The sequence below is a fragment of the Corythoichthys intestinalis genome, chromosome 6, assembly GCF_030265065.1.
Source record: "Corythoichthys intestinalis isolate RoL2023-P3 chromosome 6, ASM3026506v1, whole genome shotgun sequence".
Classification (NCBI taxonomy): Eukaryota; Metazoa; Chordata; class Actinopteri; order Syngnathiformes; family Syngnathidae; genus Corythoichthys; species Corythoichthys intestinalis.
In genome coordinates, this window is record NC_080400.1 from 27,262,364 (window position 1) to 27,288,401 (window position 26,038).

Here is a 26,038-nt window from a genome sequence, read left to right on the forward strand (position 1 = left end):
CCGTGATACCGTGAAACCGCGGTATTTTTGCTCACGGTTATCGTATCGTCAAAATCTCATACCGGCACATGCCTAATTCACACTCCTGATTTGTGTACGCTCCACCCCACCTAATCACATCTCTGTTTGACTCTCCCCTCCTTCTTTTTCTCCTCGTTCATCACATCCCCCACATGGTGTCAACCGGAAATACAATTAGCTAACGATAGCACTACTGTATTAGTGTAGCCGTTGAATGTATTTCTTGTTGTTGTTTGTTCTTCTCTTTTGTCTTTCTCTCCTTTTCTATTTTCCTTTCTGTCCCCTCATAACCCCTTCCTGCTCACTGCTTTCTCCTAATAAACAAAACAGAATGAATAATCATTACAATGGGAGTATATCTTCCTCCCATGAGATACATAAAAACTGTAGGACATATAGGACACTTAGATTTCCATTCTTTATGTCAAGCAGCTGAACAAGACAGGTTAAAAAAAAAAAGAATCGGCACCTTTCAAACCAAATTCCTCCAGCCTCAAGTTGATCGTGAGAGTCCTTAAAAAGTGCTTGAATTTGGCCATGAAAAAGGTGTACGAACCCTGCGTCTGTAAAATCTGTTCTTCTGAAGTGTCTCAAGGCGATACAACGCTGAATAATTTTTCCACCACTAATCAGCCGACAAACATGCAGAACAATACGGCTGGTATAAAAGGCTCACGGAAATGTAAAAAAAAAAAAAAGTCACTCCTAGCATACCGACTATCCTTGGGATAGTGCCAAGCCAAAGGGCATTAGTCGGAAAATAATGAAATAAAATATATAAAAGAAAAAAAAAAGGAAATAAAAAATAAATTGTATACATGTGTTTTTTTCAGCCAAGTGTTGGCAACTTTCGGTTTTCAGTTTCAGGCAAACATTTTGCTTTCGGTGCATCCTTAAAAAAATACCAAAGAAAAATCAAAGCACGTGCTTTGAAATTTGGCTGAACTGAGGACTTGCGCTATGGTCAGTCAATCAAAACTGAACATTAGTATTATTATTCTCTTATATTTAATTGTGTAAGTAATGTTGGGGACAGTCTGTATCCAATCTGCGGTACCATCACATCACAAGGCTTTCGTAACAGTGGCTCATTAAGAGTCTGTGTTGACAGTATGACTCGGGGGAGCAATTTGGATAAGAGATGGGCCGACGTCCTTCAGTGACATTCTTCCCCTACAGTCAAACACCCATCCCATTGCTCTGTGCTTCATTTTGTACAGCTTTTTGTTGCATTTCACCAGTCAACATTTATCATCTGATAGTGGTGGTTAAGAAAAGCACAGGAAAATGCAGTGTCCAAATACAGTTGACAAGAGATTTCGTGCGATGATTCTTAGATTGTTTTTACCTTTTGTTCCCTTTCCTATTAGCTTGAAAGGAATCTCAGGCAGGGTTTGACTTCATTTTAGAGTATCAAGCAACCACGAATAAATGAGTACTTTCTGCGTATGGCTGAGGACACTATTAAGAAAAAAAAAGTGAATGAATAGGTGAATTTGTGAATAGTGACCCATAAAAAAAAGCAGGCTAGTATTGGACTTTGATTTTTCTCTTCCATGACAGCTGTCACACATTTGAGATCATCTGATTGTGCTGTTTGAGATGAAGAATAAGTGAATAAGAATGCAGCCCACTATGGCTAGATAAACACTGCAGGGCTAAAGGGACACAACTCAGATGTTCTGATTTTAAGAGGAACAAGTGTGGTTCTAAAAAAAAGAAAAAGGGTATGCAATGGGAAATTTTCCAAGCTGAATTAGGCCTCCACCCAGAGAGTTTGAAAAATGCACTTATAAGACACACCCCACCAATGCCAGCCTGACATCATCTAAATAAAACCAATGAACACATACTAATATGCTGTATATATTAAGCCTGAACGATATATCGTTTAAGCATCGCCATCGCGATGTGTGCATGCGCGATAGTCCCATCGCAAGCACGTGCGATAGTTTTTGGTATTTTTAATCCACATACGCCTTGCTGTCTGTTCTGCGCACAGCCTCACACCCTCCCTCTCCCAGCCCTTTGTTCCTCACAGTCACTGCAGCACTTGCTTATCAAAGTTAATGATGCTTGTTGTCTTTGATCTTGCCAAAGAAGCAGACTTAAAAGCGGAGCAATGTGCCAAACTTCGTTCAACAATTGTTCGTTAAACAATTTCTGCAAGGAACCCGCGCTGGAATGAATGTGTGTGTTTGTGGGGACGTTGGAGACATATAAAATAAATGCCAGAAGTGTTCATGAGGAGTTTGAAATTTCTACATGTCACTCCAAGAGTCACAGCTAAGATGGATAAACAGAATCATTTAATAAACCCAAGCATTTTCTACTACAGTACTTTATTCTTATTAAAAAATAATTTGGTTGGACAGTTATGTTTAAAACTGATCATAATTATGACATTTGAAGTGCTTAAAAACCATTTATTTTTATACATTTTTTAAATCACTTTGGGGGGAAAAAGTGAGAAAAAAAACCATGTCTCATATGTATCTCTTTCCAATGCTAAATCTGAATAAATACATTGAGCACAAAAAACACACACACAAAAAAAAAAAAAAAAAAATGGGGGGGGGGGCGCTACTTCGCAGTTTTTCACTTATCGCGGCGGGTGCTGGTCCCCATTACCCGCGAAAAACGAGGGCTCACTGTGGTGATGGTGAGTCATCCAAAGTCTTACCAAACAGCTATTCAAGTCATCTAGTGACAATTTCTTTAAAAAAAAAAAAAATATATATATATATATATATATATATATATATATATATATATATATATATATATATATATATATATACATATTTAATATTGCAATATAATATCGCAATATATCGCAAACCCCCAAAAAATCGCAACAATAGTTTTTCCAATATCGTTCGGGCCTAGTATATATGTATGTATATACAGAGAATCTAAACTACAGCAAATATCAAGGAAAATTAAATTGTCCAAATACGCCCCATTGGACGTCTTTTAAATAAATGGAAGGGTAGGCGTCAAAAACAGACAAGAAATTGGACTTAACATCTTTTGTTGTTCTTCTTCTTCAAAGTCTGTTTGAATCTAGAAGTGAATGGTCACAATAATCCATTCCAGAGCAGAACTCCATATGTTGTCTGCATGAGGTGAGCATGTTTATCATTGAACAATTGAACACCACCTTCATACCCCTTTGGCATATTTCATTTGCATCTGCTATGGTCCTCATGTTTGGCCCGACAAACTGCATTGAGAGGAGCAGAGTCGTAGCGATAGTCAGGTAGGTAAGTGAGAATAGACAGTAACAATACTCATTGTGCTTCTCTATATTTAATAGTTTGGCAATGACAGCCATCTCCTATTTGCAACAGTTCCAGATGTAGGGGTTTTTCAGAGCCCCCCCCCCTAAAAAAACAAACTCATAAACCACAAATACGTTCGACCCAATCCAATTACAACCACATTATTGTTGTTTTTTTAAAACAATATTTTTCCTTGACTATTCTTGGATCGCAATTACTAGAAAGTGACAGCATTGTTATTGTATTTCGCAGAATCACTGAAGCTTCCTTGTTGCTTCACCAGTGGACGGAGTGAACAAATCTGTACAAAGGTCAAAGTGTATTTTTAAAAAAAAAATTTTTAATCAGTTTAACATTCCTATCAAGTTGAAAACGAGTCTGTTAGCAGTTGCTATTAGTGACAAATGTCAACAACTGTTTTGTGTTAATATTGTCTTCACAAAGTCTTTTTTCATTTGAATCCTTCTGTTGAAGGTGTCACACAAAAACCCTAAATAAAACTTAATTTTATTGCCTCCAGGTTCTTGAGCTAAAATCAAAGGTATTCCTCTGAAATTAAAAAAAAAAAAAAAAAAATCCACATTTGCCAGCAAAGAAACCATTAGCATGCGACGTTATAGAGTTCTCTGACCAATCTACGTTGTAGCTCGTTGTTATTATTTCCTCAATAATTCAATTTTGGCAGCGGTGCAAATCTAATTATGATAAAGCAAAATAAATTATTCTGCATGTCATTCTGTTCTAAAGTAATGTCTAGCATGATCAAATGAAGTCAGCAAAAAGCTAAAATGGATTTCACATTTACATAAAGTACATGTCTCTTGCAAACCCTGGTACCCAGCATAAGATACAGTGGGGCCAATAAGTATTTAGTCAACCACCAATTGTGCAAGTTCTCCTACTTGAAAAGATTAAAAAGGCCTGTAATTGTCAACATGGGTAAACCTCAACCGTGAGAGACAGAATGTGGAAAAAAAAAAAAAGAAAATCACACTGTTTGATTTTTAAAGGATTTATTTCCTAGTTACAGTGGAAAATAAGTATTTGGTCACCTACAAACAAGCAAGATTTCTGGCTGTCAAAGAGGTCTAACTTCTTCTAACGAGGTCTAACGAGGCTCCACTTGTTACCTGTATTAATGGCATCTGTTTTAACTCATTATCGGTATAAAAAACACCTGTCCACAATCTCAGTCAGTCACACTCCAAACTCCACCATGACCAAGACCAAAGAGCTGTCGAAGGACACCAAGGACAAAATTGTAGACCTGCACCAGGCTGGGAAGACTGAATCTGCAATAGGTAAAACGCTTAGTGTAAAGAAATCAACCGTGGGAGCAATTATTAGAAAATGGAATCTCCCTTGATCTGGGGCTCCATGCAAGATCTCACCCCGTGGCGCCAAAATGACAACAAGAACGGTGAGCAAAAATCCCAGAACCACACGGGGGGACCTAGTGAATGACCTACAGAGAGCTGGGACCACAGTAACAAAGGCTACTATCAGTAACACAATGCGCCGCCAGGGACTCAAATCCTGCACTGCCAGACGCGTCCCCTTGCTGAAGCCAGTACACGTCCAGGCCCGTCTGCGGTTTGCTAGAGAGCATTTGGATGATCCAGAAGAGGACTGGGAGAATGTGTTATGGTCAGATGAAACCAAAATAGAACTTTTTGGTAGAAACACAGGTTCCCGTGTTTGGAGGAGAAAGAATACTGAATTGCATCCGAAGAACACCATACCCACTGTGAAGCATGGGGGTGGAAACATGCTTTGGGGCTGGTTTTCTGCAAAGGGACCAGGACGACTGATCTGTGTAAAGGAAAGAATGAATGGGGCCATGTATCGAGAGAGTTTGAGTGAAAATCTCCTTCCATCAGCAAGGGCATTGAAGATAAGACATGGCTGGGTCTTTCAGCATGACAATGATCCCAAACACACAGCCAGAGCAACAAAGGAGTGGCTTTGTAAGAAGCATTTCAAGGTCCTGGAGTGGCCCAGCCAGGCTCCAGATCTCAACCCCATAGAAAATCTGTGGAGGGAGTTGAAAGTCTGTGTTGCCCAACGACAGCCCCAAAACATCACTGCTCTAGAGGAGATCTGCATGGAAGAATTGGCCAAAATACCAGCAACAGTGTGTGAAAAGCTTGTGAAGAGTTACAGAAAACGTTTGGCCTCCGTTATTGCCAACAAAGGGTACATAACAAAGTAGTGAGATGAACTTTTGGTATTGACCAAATACTTATTTTCCACCATGATTTGCAAATTAATTCTTTAAAAATCAAACAATGTGATTTTCTGTTTTTTTTTCCCACATTCTGTCTCTCATGGTTGAGGTTTACCCATGTTGACAATTACAGGCCTCGCTAATATTTTTAAGTGGGAGAACTTGCACAACTAGTGGATGACTAAATACTTATTGGCCCCACTGTACAGTTAAGCGATAGTTATGAGGTAGATATCTGTGACTTTTTTACAGACACCATTTTTTTCATTGTGACGTAATTTGTTTAAAAGTTTAAAATACGCGAGTGAATAATTTTTTTAAGTCGTTTTTTTTTTTTTTTTTTTTTTTTTTTTTTTAACAAAATATTAGACATCAATTAATGATTCCAAGCTAAAAATGACAAACATTTTGAATAATAAATATAATTAAATACCTACGTTTCATGGATGGGTTGAAACAAAAGTGGTTGCGCGCCGTCTGTAAACGGGGGTTTTGAGGGTTAAACGTACAAATTAAAAATAGTTCGGGGGGCTTAATGTGCCATGAATCTGCTATGGCAGCATATAGACATATTGTTCTTTCAAACACAACAATTCTTTTGGCATAAAATACAGCAGCTTATTTTAAAGAAGGTTGCAAGAGCAAAAACTGCTTTTTCTGTCTTGTCTGTTTTCCTCCATATGGTGGTAGCCTTCTTTTTTTCCTCCTCAGACAAAACGTTTTGTCTCTTTTGTTGCTCTGCCATCTCTACAGAATTCATACGTCGACTTCCGTCTTTATAATGTACGGGGAAAGGTGGAAGTGACGTATGCCTTAAAGCAGTCAGCGCATTTGAAGTTCTTTTTTCTTTTTTTTTTCTGTGGTTCCTGCTACCCTCTTAAAAGTTAATTAGCGTCAGTGAAAGCGATACAACTCGTTGTTAGTTGACACATTATCACAAATGTTATGAAAATATTTTTTATAAAGGTTGAAAAGTTACCTAGGTTTGCTTTAAGTGATTACATTTTTTTATCATCATGTGTGGTGTCTGTAATAGATAAGCTTTCCTTAAATATTTCTGTGTTCCAGGCCTATGACAAAAACAAGGTAACATTACGTACTATGTGATGTTGTGTTTTGGAGGTTGGGGTGAAGAGTTTGAAACTTGCTTTAAATAAAGTATAACTAACAATAGAGCATACACAAACACATCTGCTCTAGTGAGCGGGGGATGAAGAGGTGATGTAACAACATGTGGGCTGCGGGCATGAGGGTGCTTACTGTGCAAAGAGTTTTTTGTGCGACCGAGGAGGTCAAAATGTGTTTGTCAGAGTAGATCTAATGAGGATGTGGAAGAGAATATCATCACTGTTCCGTATTCTGCCTCCCTGTGATGAGAACTCTCATATCGCCTTGTCTCGGTTTCTCGGTGGCTGAATGCCAATACTGATTTTACATTGATATCATTAGAGGATGGAAAAGATTGAAAGCTCTTATGATGAAAAAAAAAAAAAAAAAATTAAAAAGTCAGTCAGTTAAACAACTGTGTGTGATTTTATTTTAAAATTGATTACAGCCACCCAATGAATTTTTAGAGATTCTGAGTTCAAATCTTGGCTCTACCTTGTCAACCTTTGCTTGCGTGGGTTTTCTCCAGGTACTCTGCCTCCCTCCTACATTCTAAAACCATGCATGCTAGGTTCTCTAAAAAAAAAAAACCTAATCGTACAAATTACTCCCCAGACGAGGCTACACAATACATTTTTTTCACGCATCAATCTAAAAATAAATCCTGGTTTCAGTTTCTCTTTGTACTTGTGTATTTTGACCTTAACTTGGTCTTTTCACTTGTTAATCATTGATATGCCTCACTGTAGCAGGCACTACCAGTGCAGCAGAGTATATTTGAATTGTGTCTCAGACAATCAAATCATATACTTATGTTTAAATGCAATCTGAGTTTATTTTGACTGGAAGAACTACCTTCCTGGAATTTCTGACCTCTGGCTCAAATAGTGCTGAGCAACCTCCCAAAACAAGGGTATCATCAATTAAAAGATAAACCTGATTTATTTGTTATACAAAATTCAGCTAGACCTATTCTGCATGGAAATTACTTTGTAGATATGGCTGTTATATCTACTCTGTGTGAAGTAATTGAATTTAAAAGAAGATTACTTTGTTGTCAGCATATCTACCCATTCCCAGTATAATCAAGCATGATGCACTTCTAATGTGAAAGGACACACTTGATTTTATTTTTTTCTTTTAGACGAGAACACTTTGTTGGTTGAAGCTTTGATCAAATTAGTGAAGGAGCCATCACACTACCTACAGTAGCAGAGGCAAATGTAGTAAATTGATTTTCCTCTAATACATTCTAATTAAAGTCCAACTAAATATGTGAGGTAATTAGAATGAGTTCATAAAGTAGTGTTTCTTTGGACTGAATCCTGGATATTTTTGCATGCCATGCTCATGATGAACCAAGGAACCTGTGCATGTTTCAAAGTTTGGGGAATCATGTTAATTCGCTGATCCTATTCAGTGCCGGTAAGCACCTTAACTCTTTCACTGCCATTGACAATGATAGAAATTCAATCTTGTGTCTCCTTCCATCCTTCTAATGTGAATTTAAATTATAATTTTTTTAGACTGGATTTTAAATTTGTTTGTTTCAAGTAGGCGTCTATAGACCCTACTCACCAACGTCTCAGAATGACGTGTCGCTGTATCCGGCCACCATATTGTCCGTCTCTGTTTAGCCCTATTTTCAATGGTTTCAATTAGTCGTTCAGTTTATAGAGCAATTCATGGAAGCCCCAGTGCTTTCAGACGCTGTAAACTCATTGGATGCGTTGCATAAAAGGCGTTATGTGGAAAAGCTTCAGCCTATCCATTCGCCAGATCCATATTTGATGCCTAAATCGATATTTTTCGACCCGCTGTCTTCGCCCTCTCTGCCTGACATCTGCTACTCTGATATCTACAACTATTTTGTCCACACAAAATCAGCCTATTCTCACGAAAGTTTGAAAAACTTTAGCAACATTACCCCGTGTGACCCTTTACTTCCAATTTTCTAAAATGGCGACAATCAATTAAAAAAAAACTGACTGCGATGGCCGACGCTTCAAGGATAGGTGGATATTGGACTATTTCTTCAATAAAACATGCAACAACTGTGTCTGCCTCATTTGCAAAGAGACAGTCGCTGTTTTCAGAGTTCGATGTGAGGCGATAATATTACCGAACAAGACACGCTGACATGTATGACATTACAGCGAGAAATTATAGTAACTTGAAGCTAGCTTAATTTCACAGCAGCAGTTTTTCGCAAGAGCCCGAGTGTCGAAAGAGAACGCCACAAAGACGAGATTGTTGAAATTATGAATTAAAAAAAATATAAAGCAAATGTGACACACAGAAGGGCTTGCTAAAATTTGTTTAAATAAAAAAAAATAATTGTTCTATGTAAATCAGCCAAGGTAGCCCCCCAAATTTTTACCACACCAAATCTGGCCCCCTTTGCAAAAGGTTTGGACACACCTGTTTAACTGATGATCTGTAGACGAGGCCAGCTTCTTTCACTTGGTACTAGCTAAATATTATTCAAAATGTAATGATGGTGGAAGAAATAAGCATCTTGAATTTGAAACTGTATGTTGTCGGCGATTAGCCTCGCAATGATCTTAATTGTGGTTGCCAGCCCAAAACCCTCTAAATATATATTAAATGCATCTTACCAGATATAAAATGACTACTACATAATCTGTGGTAATCGTTTGGAGCCCAGTTTTCTCGTCGAATCGCAGCAGTCCATCTCGCTCTCCTCTCCGGGTCTCTCGGATACGGTAGAACTTCAAGTCTCTCCGTCTATCTTCTCTGTTATTGCAACCACCCGCCACACACGCCTTCACCATTTTGATTATTAATGTTAACGAGCAGAAAAACACGCCACAATAGGAGGAAATTACGTAGCGGTAATGCGTCAAAACGACAAGTAGACGGACAATATGGCGCGGAGGCGTGGTTGTGACGTCATGTGAGTAGGGTCTATAGTCATCAATGGCAGCCAATGAGTTAATTCAAATGGCATGGTATGAAATAAATAAATATATGAATAGGAGGAGCACTATGACCGAGAAGCCATCCCCCTAAGCAGCCAAATTCAAAGCATTACCATATTTCTTATCTCTTTGACCTTTGTCCCTTTCTATTCTCATCATATCACCTACCCTGCAAACTTGAATGGGAATTCCTTTTCCGTCCTTTGTTGTCTCCTATTCAGTTACCTATTTCAAACTTGCAAATTTGATAATAATTCCTTTATTCGTGTTTTTAGGTACAGTATTTCAAAGACAAACAGACAGAAATTCGTGACTGAATGCATAAAATCTACCTTCTGTATGTCTCACCAACTAGCGGAGGTTATTATAATAATTTTAAAATATATGTAAAAAGATCATAGTTGTTTTTTTACAAACTGGTTCTTGTGCCCCTTAGCACAAACTTAATTTTCTCGGCTTTTGGTTTCAACTCGAAAGTCGTTCAGTGTAGTCTTCTTAGCAAGTGAAAAAGTAAAATAACTTAAGTCATAGACTTCACTATCAGTTGAAGGGAAACGGGGTGCGCAGCCACTCCATAGGGGGCCTATTTTCAAAAACTTAAAATATTTTAGCGACCTAAAACCAAGACAGGCACATCCCTTGGGCATATATAAGTCTCCCTGAGCAGTGACATAAAAAAATTCAAAGTCGTTTCCTGAATAAAATCATGATTATTTATTTTTTTATATATGTATAACAAAACTTAAACTGGCTATAAAATTCTCAGATTTTATGCTAGATGCACAAAAATCGCCAAATGCAGAGATAATCACCAATAAAAAGACAATAACAATATTTAACAGATCATATAAGTTTTTGCCCGAAATAGCGACTTGGATTTTTTTTTTTTTTTTTTTTTTAGAGCAATTTTGATGTTTTCAACAGCTAATAAATCACTGAATTTTCACATCAGAAACTTAATACTTGAGGAAAGCATGCAGAATCATCTTAATTTTACTCAACAAAAGCAAATTTTGCATTTTTCTATATACAATCACAACTTGTTTAGGTTGAATTCCGATGTCAATATTGCCCCATCTTGCCGGCTATCTGGCTATCTTTTAGATTGAAATGTTTCATAAAATAAAATACGTAAAAACCTTTTTTTTTTTTGTATGGACGAAGAAATGTCTAAATTACTAGGTTTTTTTTGCCAAAAAACGGGCAGTTAACCCGAAAATGACCTAATTATTTGAATGTAAAGTTAAGCTATTGTGGATGGATACAAAATCCAACATGGCGGCCATCACAAAACAAAGATCTTTTTAAATTGAACAATAAATGCATAAATTCCGGAACTTCTAAAGATACGAACGTAAAACAGTCTAGATTCTTGTTAAGAGCAAAAAAAAAAAAAAAAACGGGCCATTATCATTCATTTTACGTAAATATTTCAACCTAGAGTTACGCTAATTTTTTCCATTCATTTAATTTATTTTACGTTTCAAAGTGCATGCATGGTTCTATTTTATATAAGAATTACCATGAATCCTCGTCCAAATCAATATTGAGACACTCCTGTCTGCTTGTATGCACTAAAACATTTGTCCTGTTTCCACCTAAATCCGGTGTTAGAACGCAGTATGTGTTTGACTTTATCGAACTGAAAGCCTCCCACGACGCTCTGCCTGGCCCGGCCCCCTACTGGAAGCCGTGGCGCCATGTCAGTTGGACCTGTCTCGTCAACTGATAGTGAAGTTTATGCTCAATTAATGGATGGACAATCTCAAGATGGTTTTGAAGAGGACTTTCTGACAAAATATATTGTGTAACATTTGAAACATACCCGCCCAAAAAAACACTTGTCTTACTTAATTCGATGGGCAGGCACTACAGAAACAAGACCCAATACAGTTTTTTGAGAACCAATACAGTATTTAGTTTTGCCCTCAGTAACCATCATGCTTACTTACTTACTTTTTAATTAGGTTGTTTTAACACTTATCGCTAAGTTTTTTTTACACAAATATTCACTGCATGTATTACTATACTACAGCAGTAGTGTAAAGTAGTAACAGACTACAGCACGTTCATACCTATAGTATGCACAAATTGGGATTAAGTCTGTTTTAGGGATGGAAATCCGTTTGTAAAATGAGGTATTCCATGTAAGGCACATGACACAAACTTCTTTTGACCAACTGAGTCCAAATGTGTGAGAACGTCTAAGCCTTGGTTTTTGTATGTCTGGCCTCATTGACACTATTCCTCCTCCACAGAGAGAAGTGCCTTCTTCCTCTCCTGCCTATGGCTCTTGGACTCCGCTGAAGCCTGCCACTGTCATCAGCACTGCTTCGCAGGGCCGCCGACACCATCCAGTACGTCACTGATTCGCTAAAGTTGGGCCCCTCCTTCCCTGCCTTTATCTCTCCTGTGCAAATAAAGCCTGATGTTGAGAACAAACAGATCCAATCAGATGTTGTGAGCGGGAAGGAGATTGTCGCTCTCATCTTCTCCACCACACCCTTCTCCTCCTCCTTCTTCCCCAGAGCCCTGCTTCTTCCCATCATGGGCCGACGCGATCAATAATGTTTTACCATCCTCTCATCTGACAGTTGAGAAGAGAAGCGAGCCAGCAGGGAAGTATCTGACCGCGAAAGGCTTCCTATTTGAGGGAAACAGGCCCTGAGGATGAGCTACAGGTGGTAGAGCCTAAGGAAGCCACCCTTGGCTGAAATCCAAACAAAAACCTTTCAAGCCCACCTTCTCCCATGTCATTGACTTATACATCCTCATTAGCTTTACACAGGCGCACTCATAATTGCATTTGCTGGAGATACATTATTCCTCATCAGCCCTCTTCGGCTGCTTCGGTTACTGCTGTCCCTCCTGCTTCAAAATGGCAGTGAACGTGACACCGATCCGAGACACAAAGTGGTTGACTTTGGAGGTCTGTCGAGAATTCCAGAGGGGTACGTGCTCACGGCCGGACAATGAGTGCAAGTTCGCCCACCCCGCCAAGAGCTGCCAAGTGGAAAACGGCCGAGTCATCGCCTGTTTTGACTCGCTCAAGGTGAGCGTGACAAACAACTTATCACTGTGTCATTCATCACTGCCCTCTTTGCCATTCTTTTTGTAGAAAACAACTCACTCAAGAGACACTTGTTGATGTTTTTATTTATTCTTTTTTTTTTTTTTTTTCTTGCATTGCAGTTCAAGGCACACCTTCGCTTTGGTAATTCGAAAACTATGATACTTTGTGGCTTTAGCTTAAGGTTTGTGTTAAGTACGACATGCTGTGTTTTCCAATTGACAATTCAATTGACACAATCTAATGAAATCTGACATAATAGACGTATCCACAAATCTGCCTTTATAAAGAGATACACACAATCATCAAGTCGCATCCAACTGAAATTGAATCAGACCAGAATTAAAATAATAACTCCCTAAAGAAATTTAAACATGTGCCCATATATGGGTTAAATTTTAGCATTTCCCACCCTTTCTGAACAAATATCAGCTATTCTTAGCTTCTTAAATACAGTGGTATGAAAAAGCATATGAACCTTTTGGAATTTATGATATTTCTGCATAAAATCCCCATCAAATGTGATCTGATCTTTGTACAGTGTATCACAAAAGTAAGTACACCCCTCACATTTCTGCGAATATTAAGGCATATCTTTTTATGGGACAACACTGACAAAATGACACTTTGACACAATGAAAAGTAGTCTGTGTGTAGCTTATATAATGGAGTTAATTTATATACCCCTCATAATACCCCAAAATATAGCCATTAATATCTAAACCCCTGGCAATAAAAGTGAGTACATTCCATAGAAACTACGTCTGTAAACTGTCTGTGTGTTATTATTCTGTTATTTCCTCATAAGGGTCTTGTGTATTACCATGCTGTGTGAGCGCTGAGAGTCTGCGGCCAAACTAACATAGCCTAGCTACCTCGTCAGGACGCGAACAATGAAAGAGGCAGGAGAGATACCACAAACGGCTGCATTTGCTCACTGGAAATACAGCCAATACTTCACACTTCACATTCTTCATTTTTTTTGTCTGTTCTATTGCTTTACAACTTTTATAGACTACAACTTAACGGCTAGGTCTTTGTTTTAAAGTGGAAGTTCAGAATTTTTTACCTTAGGCTTAATCTTCAAGTTAACGGGGGTTTAATTAGTCGGTGGAGTTGATTTCATTCAAATTCCATGCAGTTTGTAAGTTACTATTTGTTAGTTTCAGGGCTCGGGAGTGGCTAAGCTAGCGCGGGTCAATGGTGGTTAAAATCAACTCCATCGATTAATTAAACCCCCGCTAACTCGAAGATTAAGCCATATGTGAAAAATTCTGATCTTCCCCTTTAAAGTGTATGTGACACGAAAAGCATGACTATTTCATAATACACGCGGTATTTTATGCTCCTGAATGAGTGACTTCCGGCTTCGGTCTTGCATTGAGAAGGAGGGCGCTGTGACGTGTACGGGAGAAGGAGTCCTCTTCACTATACAGCCGTACTGTTGTGTATGAGGACTAAGGATTCAGCTGATTTTTTGGATTAATACGTTTATTTTTCGCATCACGCCGGCCAAACGGCTGCAGAAAAATCTTGCTGTATGAGGGAGAGGCGTGTGCGCCTTTTTGGAGTTTCAAAAGGTTCCCATTCACCGTGGATACTGGCCAAAACAAGCCCTACTACTGTGGGACCATTGGACTTACGAGGAAGTGAGTAAACATTGTTTTGTATTATGTCAAATACGAATACAGCGATTACAAAGTAAACACTACAAACTTTCTTTAAATAAAGGACTACTTACGTTTGATCATTGATAGGCATGTAAAAAGCTCTCCTCATGCAAATTAGCTGCACGTTAGCTGCACAACAACTGCAGCCGCCCTCCTCCGGGGAACGACCTGTAAATTGCTCTCCGCCGGGCGGTTTGCCGATCCACAAAGACAATCGACAACTCAGTCATCATGTCAAATAATCCGGGCTAGTTATGTGTGATTTTCCGCTTCGAGGACTTTGAAACATTACTCGGTTCGGGTTAGCATGTTGGCTAGCTGTCATGCCTCTTGGTTTGTTTATTCTCCGAAGCCGGGGAGCAGGGAAATGACATATGTCCAATTTAGGTGTCATGAATGCGGGAGGTGCGACAGTAAAGGTGAAGTCGACAGTTTTGACCATTATGGAGTAATTTTGCCATGTCGTCCTGAATAGATGCATTTTTATTATTTCATATTCCATTTAGCACACGACTGTTATTTGTCATGAGTCATGACCATGCCATTTATTTAGCAGTTGTGGAAAATACTTGGATAAAAAGAATATCCCGTAAAAATATTTAAGTAAAGAGACAGAAACAATGACATTTTGCAGATCTCTTCATCGCATTTTCCTCGTTGTGAATAGTTCCCCTCGACGGGCTGGCTAGTCCTTCTCAAGCCATTTATTTAGCTATTGGGGAAAAATACTTGGATAAAAAGAATATCCTGTAAAAATATTGGAGTAGAGAGACTGAAACAATGACATTTTGCGGCTCTCTTCGTCGCGTTTTCCTCGTTCTGAATAATTCCCCCTCAATGGGCTGCATAGTAAAACCGATGAGCTCAGTCTCCCGCTGACGTATTCCACCTTTTGGGGACGCTTAAGCCCTATAATGTAGGCGTGGCTAACCAGCAGATTAAAACACTAATTTCTCGTCATCTGCGCTTTGCTAAATTGTTGAACCCTAACCCTAGTCGAATCGTCTCAAAATATGATTATAATTCACATAATAATGCTATTTAAGACTTTTTTTTCCCTGTAGTATGCTCTTTAAATTCAATGATCAGAAAATCAATTACACGCGATGAAATTTTTCTGTTGTCATTCTTACGATGGGGCAGCAAAGAAGGAAAAATTGGTAAAAAGTAACCGATAAATTACTTCTAATACTTACTTCGATTACTTCGATAATAAAGTAATCAGTAAACTAACTAGATTACTTTTTTGAGGCATAATCAGTAATCAGTAATTAAATTACTTTTTCAAGTAATCTGTGACAGCACTGGTTATTATTAATACTATTTATTCATTATTTTTCAACTTTAAAGTGTAATTGGAGGCTATAACCAGTGTATAACTGTTTTTATTAATTTTATTTTATTCAAGTTTCAATCCTCCTAACTGCTTTCGTTGTAGAAGCAACACTTTTAGTGTGCAAAGTCATTGACCAACATCGAGCCCAGGGTATACACTGTCTTACAACCAGAGTAATCTTGAGAGGATTCAATTCACCAGTGACACTCACCAGGAAAGGCGATATAGAGAATGTTTGGATGGGTATTATTAAATCCCACCATTAAAGGCCCGGTGTAAATGTGACTGACTGACTTAGTAAAAAAAGCTACCTAATGCTGTGGTCAATGTGTTAGTAAACAGTGTGTTTTGTTTGTGTGTTCCTATGAAAGTGGAGACGAAGGTGGTCATCGCTTCAACATCTGTGAATACGATCGAGACATTCCTTCATTGGCAGTTTAACAGCGGGGTGGGACTTTGCTGGTGGTTTCTGTCACAGCAGATGGGAGACTGCGGGATGAGGAGGGGGCGAATGAGGGCAGCTCACACAGTGTCGTTAATGTTCGGAACTATATGTAAGAGTGTGTATTTCATTTTGAGGTCATGCAGCATAGTGGGGTGTTCTCAGAAAGCCCTGCAATTGACTCTATTTTTTGCTCTGGCACTGACACAACACACTCCCACTGAGCGGCTCCACTTTCTCAATTGCCTTAAGATGAGGGAAAAGAAAATACAGCAGGAGGGATAGACATGAACAAACAGTGAATGAGGTGGATAGGTTCTGTAAATGTGCTTTCATAAAAGGCAGCGTGGAGGGGGGGCTTTTCCTCCTTGGAGCCATTCCAGTTTGAATAAAGCCCCCCGAGTGTTGTACTTAATTTCCGTTAACAAATGTTAATATGTATTATTATCATTTGTGGGTGACCATTTTGGGGATGAGAAGTACATAAAACTATGAGGAAACTCCAATCTCGATTGCTGTGTTGAGTTGCATCTCTTGTGTCTCTTAGTGTGTACGGCAGGATAAAAAAAAAGTCTTAAATAGCATTATAAATAGCATTATTATGTGAATTATAATCATATTTTGAGACGATTCGACTATATACAACAATTTGGCAAAGCGCAGATGACGAGAAATTAGTGTTTAAATCCGCCGTCTAGCCACGCCTATCATTATAGGGCTCTAGCATCCCCAACAGGTGGATGACGTCAGCGGGAGAATGGTTTCATCTGATTTAGTATGCAGCCCATTGAGGGGGAATTATTCATAACAAGGAAAATGCGACGAAGAGAGCCGGAAAATGTCATTGTTTCAGTCTCTCTACGCCAATATTTTTAAAGGATATTCTTTTTATCGAAGTATTTTTCCTAATTGCTAAATAAATGATATGGTCATGACAAATAACAATCTTGTGCTAAATGGAATATGAAAACATAAAAATGCATTTATTCAGTACGACATGGCAAAATTACTCCATAATGGTCAAAACTGTCGACTTCACCTTTACTGTCGCACTTCCCGAACGTAATATTATGCCGCCGTAGTTAGTCAGGCTTTTGACATTTCCCTGCTCCCTGGCTTCGGAGAATGTAAACAAACCAAGAGGCGTGACAGCTAGCCGACATGCTAAACTGAACCGTGTGACGTCTCAAAGTCTTAGTTTCGCTTTCGAAGCGAAAAATCACACAAAACTAGCCCGGATCATATCACACTGCCGCGGGGTTATCGATTGTCTTTGACGATTGGCAACCCGCCCGGCGGAGAGCAAGTTACAGCTCGTTCCCCTGCTACTACGGACAGGACAGCTCGCCTGGGAAGCAGCTGGAGAGTACCGTCAGACAAACCGGGTGACGTTGGAGGAACGCGTAGCTGCCACATGGTCAACACGAATATAATGAAAAATAATGCTTTACTACACGGCGACGACATAAACAAAGAGCAGCGTGCAGTTGTTGTGCAGCTAACATGACAGACAGAATGTGTCTGAGGAGATCTTTTCTACCTGCCCATCAATGATGAAACGTAAGTAAATAGGCCCTTATTTAAAGAAAGTTTGTAGTATTTACTTTGCAATCGCTTTATTCGCAGCCATTTTTAACACAAAGTTGCAATTTCTGATGGGGTTGAAAATTTGACAGAACAGCGGGCATATGAAGAGGGCAATAAACCAAGTATAGTGCTCTCCCGGCAGGGGGATGTACGACAAGCCGCCTGTGTCATCGACCTAGTCGACAAGGAGCATGTCAGCCACAAAATGCAAGCCACCTACATATTAAAATGATCCCAGTATTTGACATTATACAAAACACATTGTTGCTCTCACGCCTCTCCCTGGTGCAGCAAAATTTTTCTGCAGCCTTTTGGCTGGCGTGATGCGATAAATAAACGAATTAATCCGAAAAATCAGATGAATCCTTAGTCCTTCTCATACAACAGTATGGCTGGGCAGTGAAGAGGACTCCTTCTACCGTACACATCACAGCGCTCCCTTTCTCAACTGGGAGTCACCGATTTTCATGGCGCGGGATTAAAAAAACTAAATAAATATAGTGATCGCTTCCACACACATCCAAGCGGTCCATTTCATTCAGGAGCATAAAATACCGTGGGAAATATTTTTTTAAAAACATGCTTTTTGCTGTCATAGACACTTTAAGTTCCCATTCAATTGATTTTGATTTGTTTCACGTTTTGGGGGGCTTTACACTCTCAGAAACAGACTAATTTTGCAAACATTTATGCATCGCAAGTGTTGCAAAACACTTGTTGCGATATGAGACAGACGGGTGGCACTTAGCTGTGAAATTTTTCATGGTAGGGTGTGGGCAGTTTGGTAGAAATGTTTGATGACTCACCACAAAACTCTCATAACAGAGTTACAGCTCAATGGTACAAAAAAACCCTATTAAAATCATACATGTCCCTCATAACACGATGCACATAAACAAAGAGGAACAGTATAGTGTGAAACAGATTTTCTACTGTTGTTCAGAGTATAATACGTTTTATATACTGTATGTATATATAATGTATGTGTCCTGAATCTATCGATAGACAAGCAGTGGCTATTTGTGAAGGGTGTGGTCCAAATTTGATGGTGAAGTTTGATGACTACCCAAGGAGCAAAAAAACTCACAAGATGTCTCCACAGCTCAGATTTTGACCAAAAGCAGGGTTAAACAAATAGACATGACAACTATAACTATTGGAGAGAGGGTAAAGTGTTAAGTTAAGGAGGTAGTGCATCCCCCAGTAACTTCATTTCGGCGTGCACACAAGAGCTTCAGTGATGTGTGGCTCAAGTGGCCACAGTGCATCGGAATTCCTGCGTTCTATTTAGCAGTGAGCGGCGTGTAATTTGGCTTCCATCTGATTGGCAAGCCACGAAACCGGAGAGCCGAGCTGGAAGTCCGTCAAGCCGACCGTAGCTTACCTTGGCTTAAATCTGAGCCTGTTTCTGCTTCAGCTGGCCTCTGTATTACTATCATTATTATTATAAATGGGGTCTGCCTGGTTGCTGGGATGCCTGCGTAGGGTTCGGTAGGTACAGGTAAGACAGGACTGGACAAATGGAGGCTGCCGGGGCCTGCTTGGATCACGAAAACAGTCCCTACTCTACGTGCCAGGGCATTCCAAAGCGTGCCTCCCTGACAGTTTGATATATCTGCTATGTCCTCATATGGACTCATAACACACAACCAGGCGTGGAGGGGGTCTGTAAAGAAAATGCGCCATTTTAGATTTAGCGTCCTTCAACTTACAAAGGTCTACCAACAGTGATCAAAACAAACGTGCAAATACACGTCCAGCTCCAGAATTGAACGATACAGTGGTTTGAACACGATCCATTTTACAATGCCCAGAAAAGAAAATGTATCTAGCATCCATCATTTTTCCTTACTGCTTGATGTTTCTGGGTCACATGTGAGTTAAAGCCTATACCAAAGCAAGCTACCACCCTGGGCTGGTCGTCAGTCAATCAAAGCTGATACCCACATTTACACTATTTACAGTATATAGCGCTTTTCAGGACACCCAGACGGTTTACAGTGCACAATTCATTCATTTTACACAAAGTAGTGATATGCTACTATCATAGCCAAAGCTGCCCTGGGGCAGACTGACAGAAGTGAGGCAGCCAATTTGTGCTGTTGGCCCTTCTGACCACCACCACCAACATCCGCTGGTTCTCACACTGCTTTCACTGGGTGAAGTTTCTAAGCGGGATATGGATTTTCTACGCCCGATCCTTCGATCGACAGTCGAGTGTTTTGCACAATACTGCTGTGCCGCAGCACACTACTGGGCCGTGGCGTAGTATCCGGTGTGCTGTGGAAAATCCACTTTCACCTAATAATTAGGTGAACTTTCAACAGTGGTTGAAAAACACTGCAATACATGATACGCTCGACCACCTGTGCCACCATCACTGCGATTGTTTCATCTACACAGATCTCGGTTGTGTACAATATCCATTAGTTAACCAGTCCGACATGAATCAATTAGTAAAACCACAAAATCACAGAGAAACCGTCAAAGTCTTTAATGTTCATTGAATATATTTACTAACCAGTCCTGGGTAGGTTGCCGTTCACCTGAAGTAAATAGGCTGGGATGGATGTTAGAAACGCAAACATCACAAATAGATGGACTCAGATGCATAACCCTAAGTATGTTGTTCACAAAAAGCAGCTCGATATTACTGGATCTGACAGAGAATATTATTTGTAATGGAACAAAAACAAGAAAGAGGAATAACCCATAATGAACTTAATGCAACCAACACTAATTTACTAAGTACAGTATTGGGAAATTGCCAGAATCCAGGGAATTTTCTTATTCTTTGTTCATGTTGTTTTTTTTCTTACCACTGTAATAAATTAAAGAAAAAAGAAAGGAGACTCACACACAAATTCCTTTGTTGTTGGCTGAAAAAAAGTTTTGTGAGATCCGCTGCAACTTGTTCAAATTACGTAGGAAACCTAAGTCATTGGTTTATTTTCTAGAGAAAAATCATGCTATTTATTTTGTTGTAACAGGTTTTGAAGTTTTGATGGGTATTGGTTTCGCTCAAACCGTCAAATTTTGCAAAAAGCTGAAACTAAAAGGTAACACTGTACTGTATAGGGGTCAGACGTTCAGAAGGGGGGGCTTTATCCTGCATTAGCACGTTGTGTAACACTTGGATGCTTTGAAATGCTAGATACCGGCCTTCATCGACACATTCAAAACACTCAATCACGTTCTCTCATGTGCGTGTGTCTCTGTCTGTAAACGCTTGAGAAGATGCTCTACATGGGATAAGACCTCTTTGAAAGAGAGGCACACTCTAGCTCCTTTCTAGCGCCTTCTTCATTCTCCTCTCATCCTCTCCTCCTGTCTGCTTCTGTCAATCTATTACTACTCTGCTGTGTCCTCCACTTACTTACTTTACAGCATATTACTATTATTATAGTTATTTTATAAGTGTAGGCATACACCGGGAAGTGGTGAAGCATAGTCAATAGGACATCACGTCTCAAGCGGTGCTTCTGTAATCGTTTCAAGAACGCGTTTGCTTTTTCAAAGATGGCATTAGTGGCTTACATGAAATGGGTGCACACTTTTCTGCTTTAACTCGTTAACAACATTTCAAGGCTTATTTGTCTGTGTCTAAGAGACAAGAACCATATTAAGTTTTCAAGAATTGGTTATAAACTTTGTAGCTTAAGTAATTTGTCCACAGTCATTGGTTTGGTGAAGTATAGGCTAATGCCGTATAACCGGTCTTTGCCAAATTTTTAGTCTTTATCTTCAAAAATGTAAAATGAATTTACACACAAATCTCTAAATTTACTTGACACAGTACTTCATTCAATGTCTAACATACAGTATATAGTAGGGTTGATCCCGATCGTTTTAGTTTGAATATCTGCAGATCCCGATATTTCCCGATTCGATTGCTTTTTTTTTTGCTCCTGATTCAATTCCAATCATTCCCGATAATTTTTCCCGATCATATACATTTTGGCAATGCATTGAGAAAAAAATGAATAAAACTCGGACGAATATATACATTCAACATACAGTACATAAGGACTGTATTTCTTTATTATGACAATAAATCCTCAAGATGGCATTTACATTATTAACATTCTTTCTGTGGGAGGGATTCACGGATAGAAAGACTTGTAATTCTTAAAGGATAAATGTGACTTTGTATATTGGGACTAAATATTGCCATCTAGTGTATTTGTTGAGCTTTCAGTAAATGATACTGTAGCCATTTAACTTCTGCCCAAATGCATGATGGGAAGTGCAACCATGACTGTGCGTAGTGGTACCAATTGATATATCTTCTCTGCGTTGGGAAATAACATTTTTTGCCGATTCCGATACTTTAAAAATGACGTGATTGGACCCGATCGATCGACATCTCTAGTATATAGCGATTTGTTCTGCACTATTTATGTTTAAATTGGAACATCCTTCATAAGCAAGCTTGGATGGACGTGGTCCTTTGAAATGGGGCCTCACTATTATCTGTTCCAATGTACTCAAGCTTTGCTTATAATATAAATCAGTTGTGGATATACCTGTTGTTTAAACAGATGATTTATGTATGTGTGATTGGCAAAACAACATGTAGCGCTACTCAAATCCAATTTTAGACTCAGGGGATCTAGCTGAACAGGATCCATCCTATTTGATCCCACAGTCCTCAGCCCACACAAGACATTACGAAAGGAGGCTTTTATTAGCACACGGCCATACGACAAGCAGAGAGCAGACAGCCGCTATCAACGTTGTCTCGCTCGATTCATTGCCGAGCGCCCCCCTCCCAACCTCCCTTGAAAGTTCTCCTCTAAATGTCTCCATGTCCTCAGAGAGGCTTGGCCACCGTTTTTACGTCTATCGGATACGCTGGCTCAGCAAGCGCACACATCCATCTTAAAAGATGCCACATCAGCATGGAGACATGGCATAACAACATTAGAGCCAAAATACACACAAGGGCGTTCAGAAAGAACTTTCTGATTGTTCTGGGTCACCTTTTTTGTCCGGACAACATGTTTATTGTGTCTACTTCTCAAATGTATCACTCAAGTGTTGTATTGAGGCGTTGGGGCGGTGACATCAGCATGTCTGAGCACTGAGTCGTGATGCACCGCCACCGCCACTGCTGCAGTTGTGAACAGAATAGCCAATCAGTTCTCGTTAGTCTGTCTCAGTCCTGTCTAAATCCTCCTTGACACCCTTTACCTCACCATCCTACTCTTTATAATTCTGCGGGAGTGGTTGCAGATTTAAACAAATGTTTAAATGAGACTGCTGACAAATAAGCAAGAATAGGGCGGAGGCGGGAAGGCAGATGGAGAGGGAGCAACGGAACATAAACACACCAGAGGACGCCCATCCTTCTGCTAACTCGCCACGCTTTTTCTGTGTGTCACGGAGGAACAGCTTTGTGCATCGGTCTGCTCGTGTTCGCGTCTGCTGATCTTCCCTTTAAATGTCACCGACCCTTTGCTCTTTATTTGATCCTGCGGAATCTGCCCACAGTGTACTTTATCGTTTGCTTTCAGTCCCAGAACATGAACACAGCCACTGGCGTACAATACAAGTACATATTGACGATTCTTGAACCTATTCCTAGTGCTGCAACTATATTAGTATCAGTATTGGTACCGGAGGAAGGAGTACTAAGAATTAACGTGACGACGCTGTACAATATGTAATTTTTGCGATCTAGTTCCCGACTGCTGCACTACTTACCCAAGATGGCAGCCAGTTACTTCCGCTTTCATTAAAAAAGGGAGCATTTCTCACCCTTCCCAAGAGGATGATAGACGTCCAATGTTGTGGTTTCTTTCTGCTGTGAATTTAAACGAGTAAATCACTGGTAGATATCCAATCCCTTGGAAGTGGGTGAGTCGCCAAATGGATTGGACATCTAGTGCCATCAATGACAGGCAATGAGTTAAGCGGTGTCTTACTAAGCAATAACCCCCCCCCCCCACCCCCACCCACTCACACACACACACACACAAAAAACGTGGAAGGCCTATTGGTAAAGTATCGGCATCGCCTCATACCATACAACCGGGTGTCGGAATTGGTAGCGAAAACAAACAAAAAACGATAACTGAGAACTGATTTCAGTCTTTGTTCTGGTTCATACCAAAACGGTTTAACACAGTTCAATACAAATACATTAGTATTGTTATGACATTCTAACAACAGATTTTTCAAATCAGTCCTAAAATGGCACAGTGTCAAAGAATACGAAATAGACAAAGAACCATATGAATTAGAAGCTATGAAAACGGTTTATCTCGTAGATAGCTATGTTGTAGTAATCTTTTTTTTTTTTTCGTGAAGGCGTTCACCACAGACATAAAGATGATCTATCTTATAAAATCACTCTTAATACACCCCAGACCTCATTCTTTTTCAATCTTTCTTTCTCTGTGGCATTGGACAAAAGAAAGACTTCACCTGGACTGCTGGACAGTTGCAGCTCACTGTCTGTCCCCAAAGTGTTGACTTCAGTGCTGGAAGCATAAAATTGTTGAAAATGTCTTGCAATAAGGAAAAATAAGTCACGTCCAAGCGCTAATGGATTCATTGATTGAAAAAAGAGCTGCGTCTTAAGACATTTGTCGATACAAGTGAACACTGATCTCAGCGTACTAGTGTCCACTACTTCTGGCAAATAATGAGCATGACCTCTGGAAGGAAAAGACGAGTCATTCTTGATACTCTATATTCGTGTCTAGCCAAGCATTTAAATCTCACACACAACATTCTTTGTGTTTTGGGGTTATTTGAGCAATAATAATAATAATAGAATTTGTGTAAAGGTTGCTATAGGCAACAACAGTCTGCCTTGTACCATTGTTGTTTAAATCACCAAAAGCTATAGTCTGTACATTCTTATATAGAAGGGTAAATATACATTCATAGACTTCATAATGTATTGACGGGACACGGGGCGCGGTGCTGATTCATACGGGGCCTATCTCCGCCAAAGCTGACCGAGTGGAAACACAGACAAAGAGCTTTTCCGTTGAAAATTCTTGTGAATAAATGCGGAATTAATCCCTAAATTCTTCATAGATCTGGACGTAAAACAGTCTCGATTCATGGTTAAAAGCAGAAAAAAATGTGCAGGTAGCATTTATTTTACGTAAATATTGCAGATTATGAGGCTAGTCAGTAAGGAAATTAGCGTCCGCCATATGTAAACAAAGAGCTTTTTCCATTGAAAATTCCTGTGAATAAATGCTTAAATCCCTGAATTATTTATAGATATGGACATAAAACAGTCTTGATTTTTGGTTAAAAGCAAAAAAAACCCAAAAAAAAAAGTGCAGTTAGCACTTATTTTACGTAAATATTGCAAACTATGAGGCTAGTCAATAAGGAAATTAGCGGCCGCCATATGTAAGCAAAGAGCTTTTTCCGGTGAAAATTCTTGTGAACAAATTCCTAAATCCCTGAATTATTTTTATAAATATGGACGTAAACAGTCTCGATCCTTAGTTAAAAGCAAAAAGAAATGTGCAGGTAGCATTTATTTTACGTAAATATTGCGACGTACAATGCCAATGCTGTAGCGGCTAATTTCTCCCGTTGATTTTTTTCACGTTTCAAAATGCAGGCATTGTACAAAAAAGATACTAATTACTTTGAACCCTTGAAAAAAATCACTCCTGAGACAATCCTTCCTTTTTGTATGCGGTACACCTTTCATACTTTTTCAACCTAAATCCAGCGTTGGATCCCTACATGTGTTGACTACTGCAACTGACTGCTAATAACTGAAGCGGACTGTAGGACAGCCCCCTACTCTAAGGCGTTGCGCAGTGGCTGACAAATGTGACCCGTCAATACAATTATGAAGTCTATGATACAGTACATTATGTAGGCTCCTCTCAAAAAGTTATAATAAACAAGTGTTAATATTTTTCCAGCACTCATTTTTAGACTAAATACCCGTTTATTAGGCATTTTTAATTCACCTAACCAGGACATTGATGTGTCAGGGGTCATCAGTGCCAGTGTCTGGGACGGCAACAACTGCCATCAGCCTTCAACTGGGGGCCCCTTCACAAAGGAAATATTATGCCGGTGAGAATATATTAGAATTCAGCAAATACACGGTTACAGTAAATGTTCAAGCCCTGATCTTGAATCATAATGGCATTATACTGTACATTGCAATGACTATAATGTAGACTTGTTGAAAAAGGAATTGGCTAGGGGTGTAACGGTACACAAAAATCTCGGTTCGGTACGTACCTCGGTTTTGAGGTCACGGTTCGGTTCATTTTCGGTACAGTAAGAAAACAAAATGCAAAATATAAATGTGCTAGTTGTTTACTACACACCTTTGTGCTTTCAACAATAGGAACATTA

The 26,038-nt window shown here is 39.4% G+C and overlaps 1 protein-coding gene across 5 annotated transcripts in view; it reads left to right on the plus strand.

Moving 5' to 3' along the window:
- Nucleotides 1-26,038, plus strand: part of LOC130917361 (muscleblind-like protein 1) — a 138,939-nt gene that overhangs the window by 41,312 nt on the left and 71,589 nt on the right. For 4 of the 5 annotated variants that reach the window (XM_057838687.1, XM_057838689.1, XM_057838690.1 and 1 more), the window contains exon 2: nt 11,840-12,633. In XM_057838687.1, coding sequence (XP_057694670.1) covers nt 12,460-12,633 — 174 coding nt within the window. In that variant the 5' untranslated portion in view covers nt 11,840-12,459. The remainder of the gene's footprint in view (nt 1-11,839; nt 12,634-26,038) is intronic. The other variant, XM_057838688.1, reaches the window with a different exon arrangement.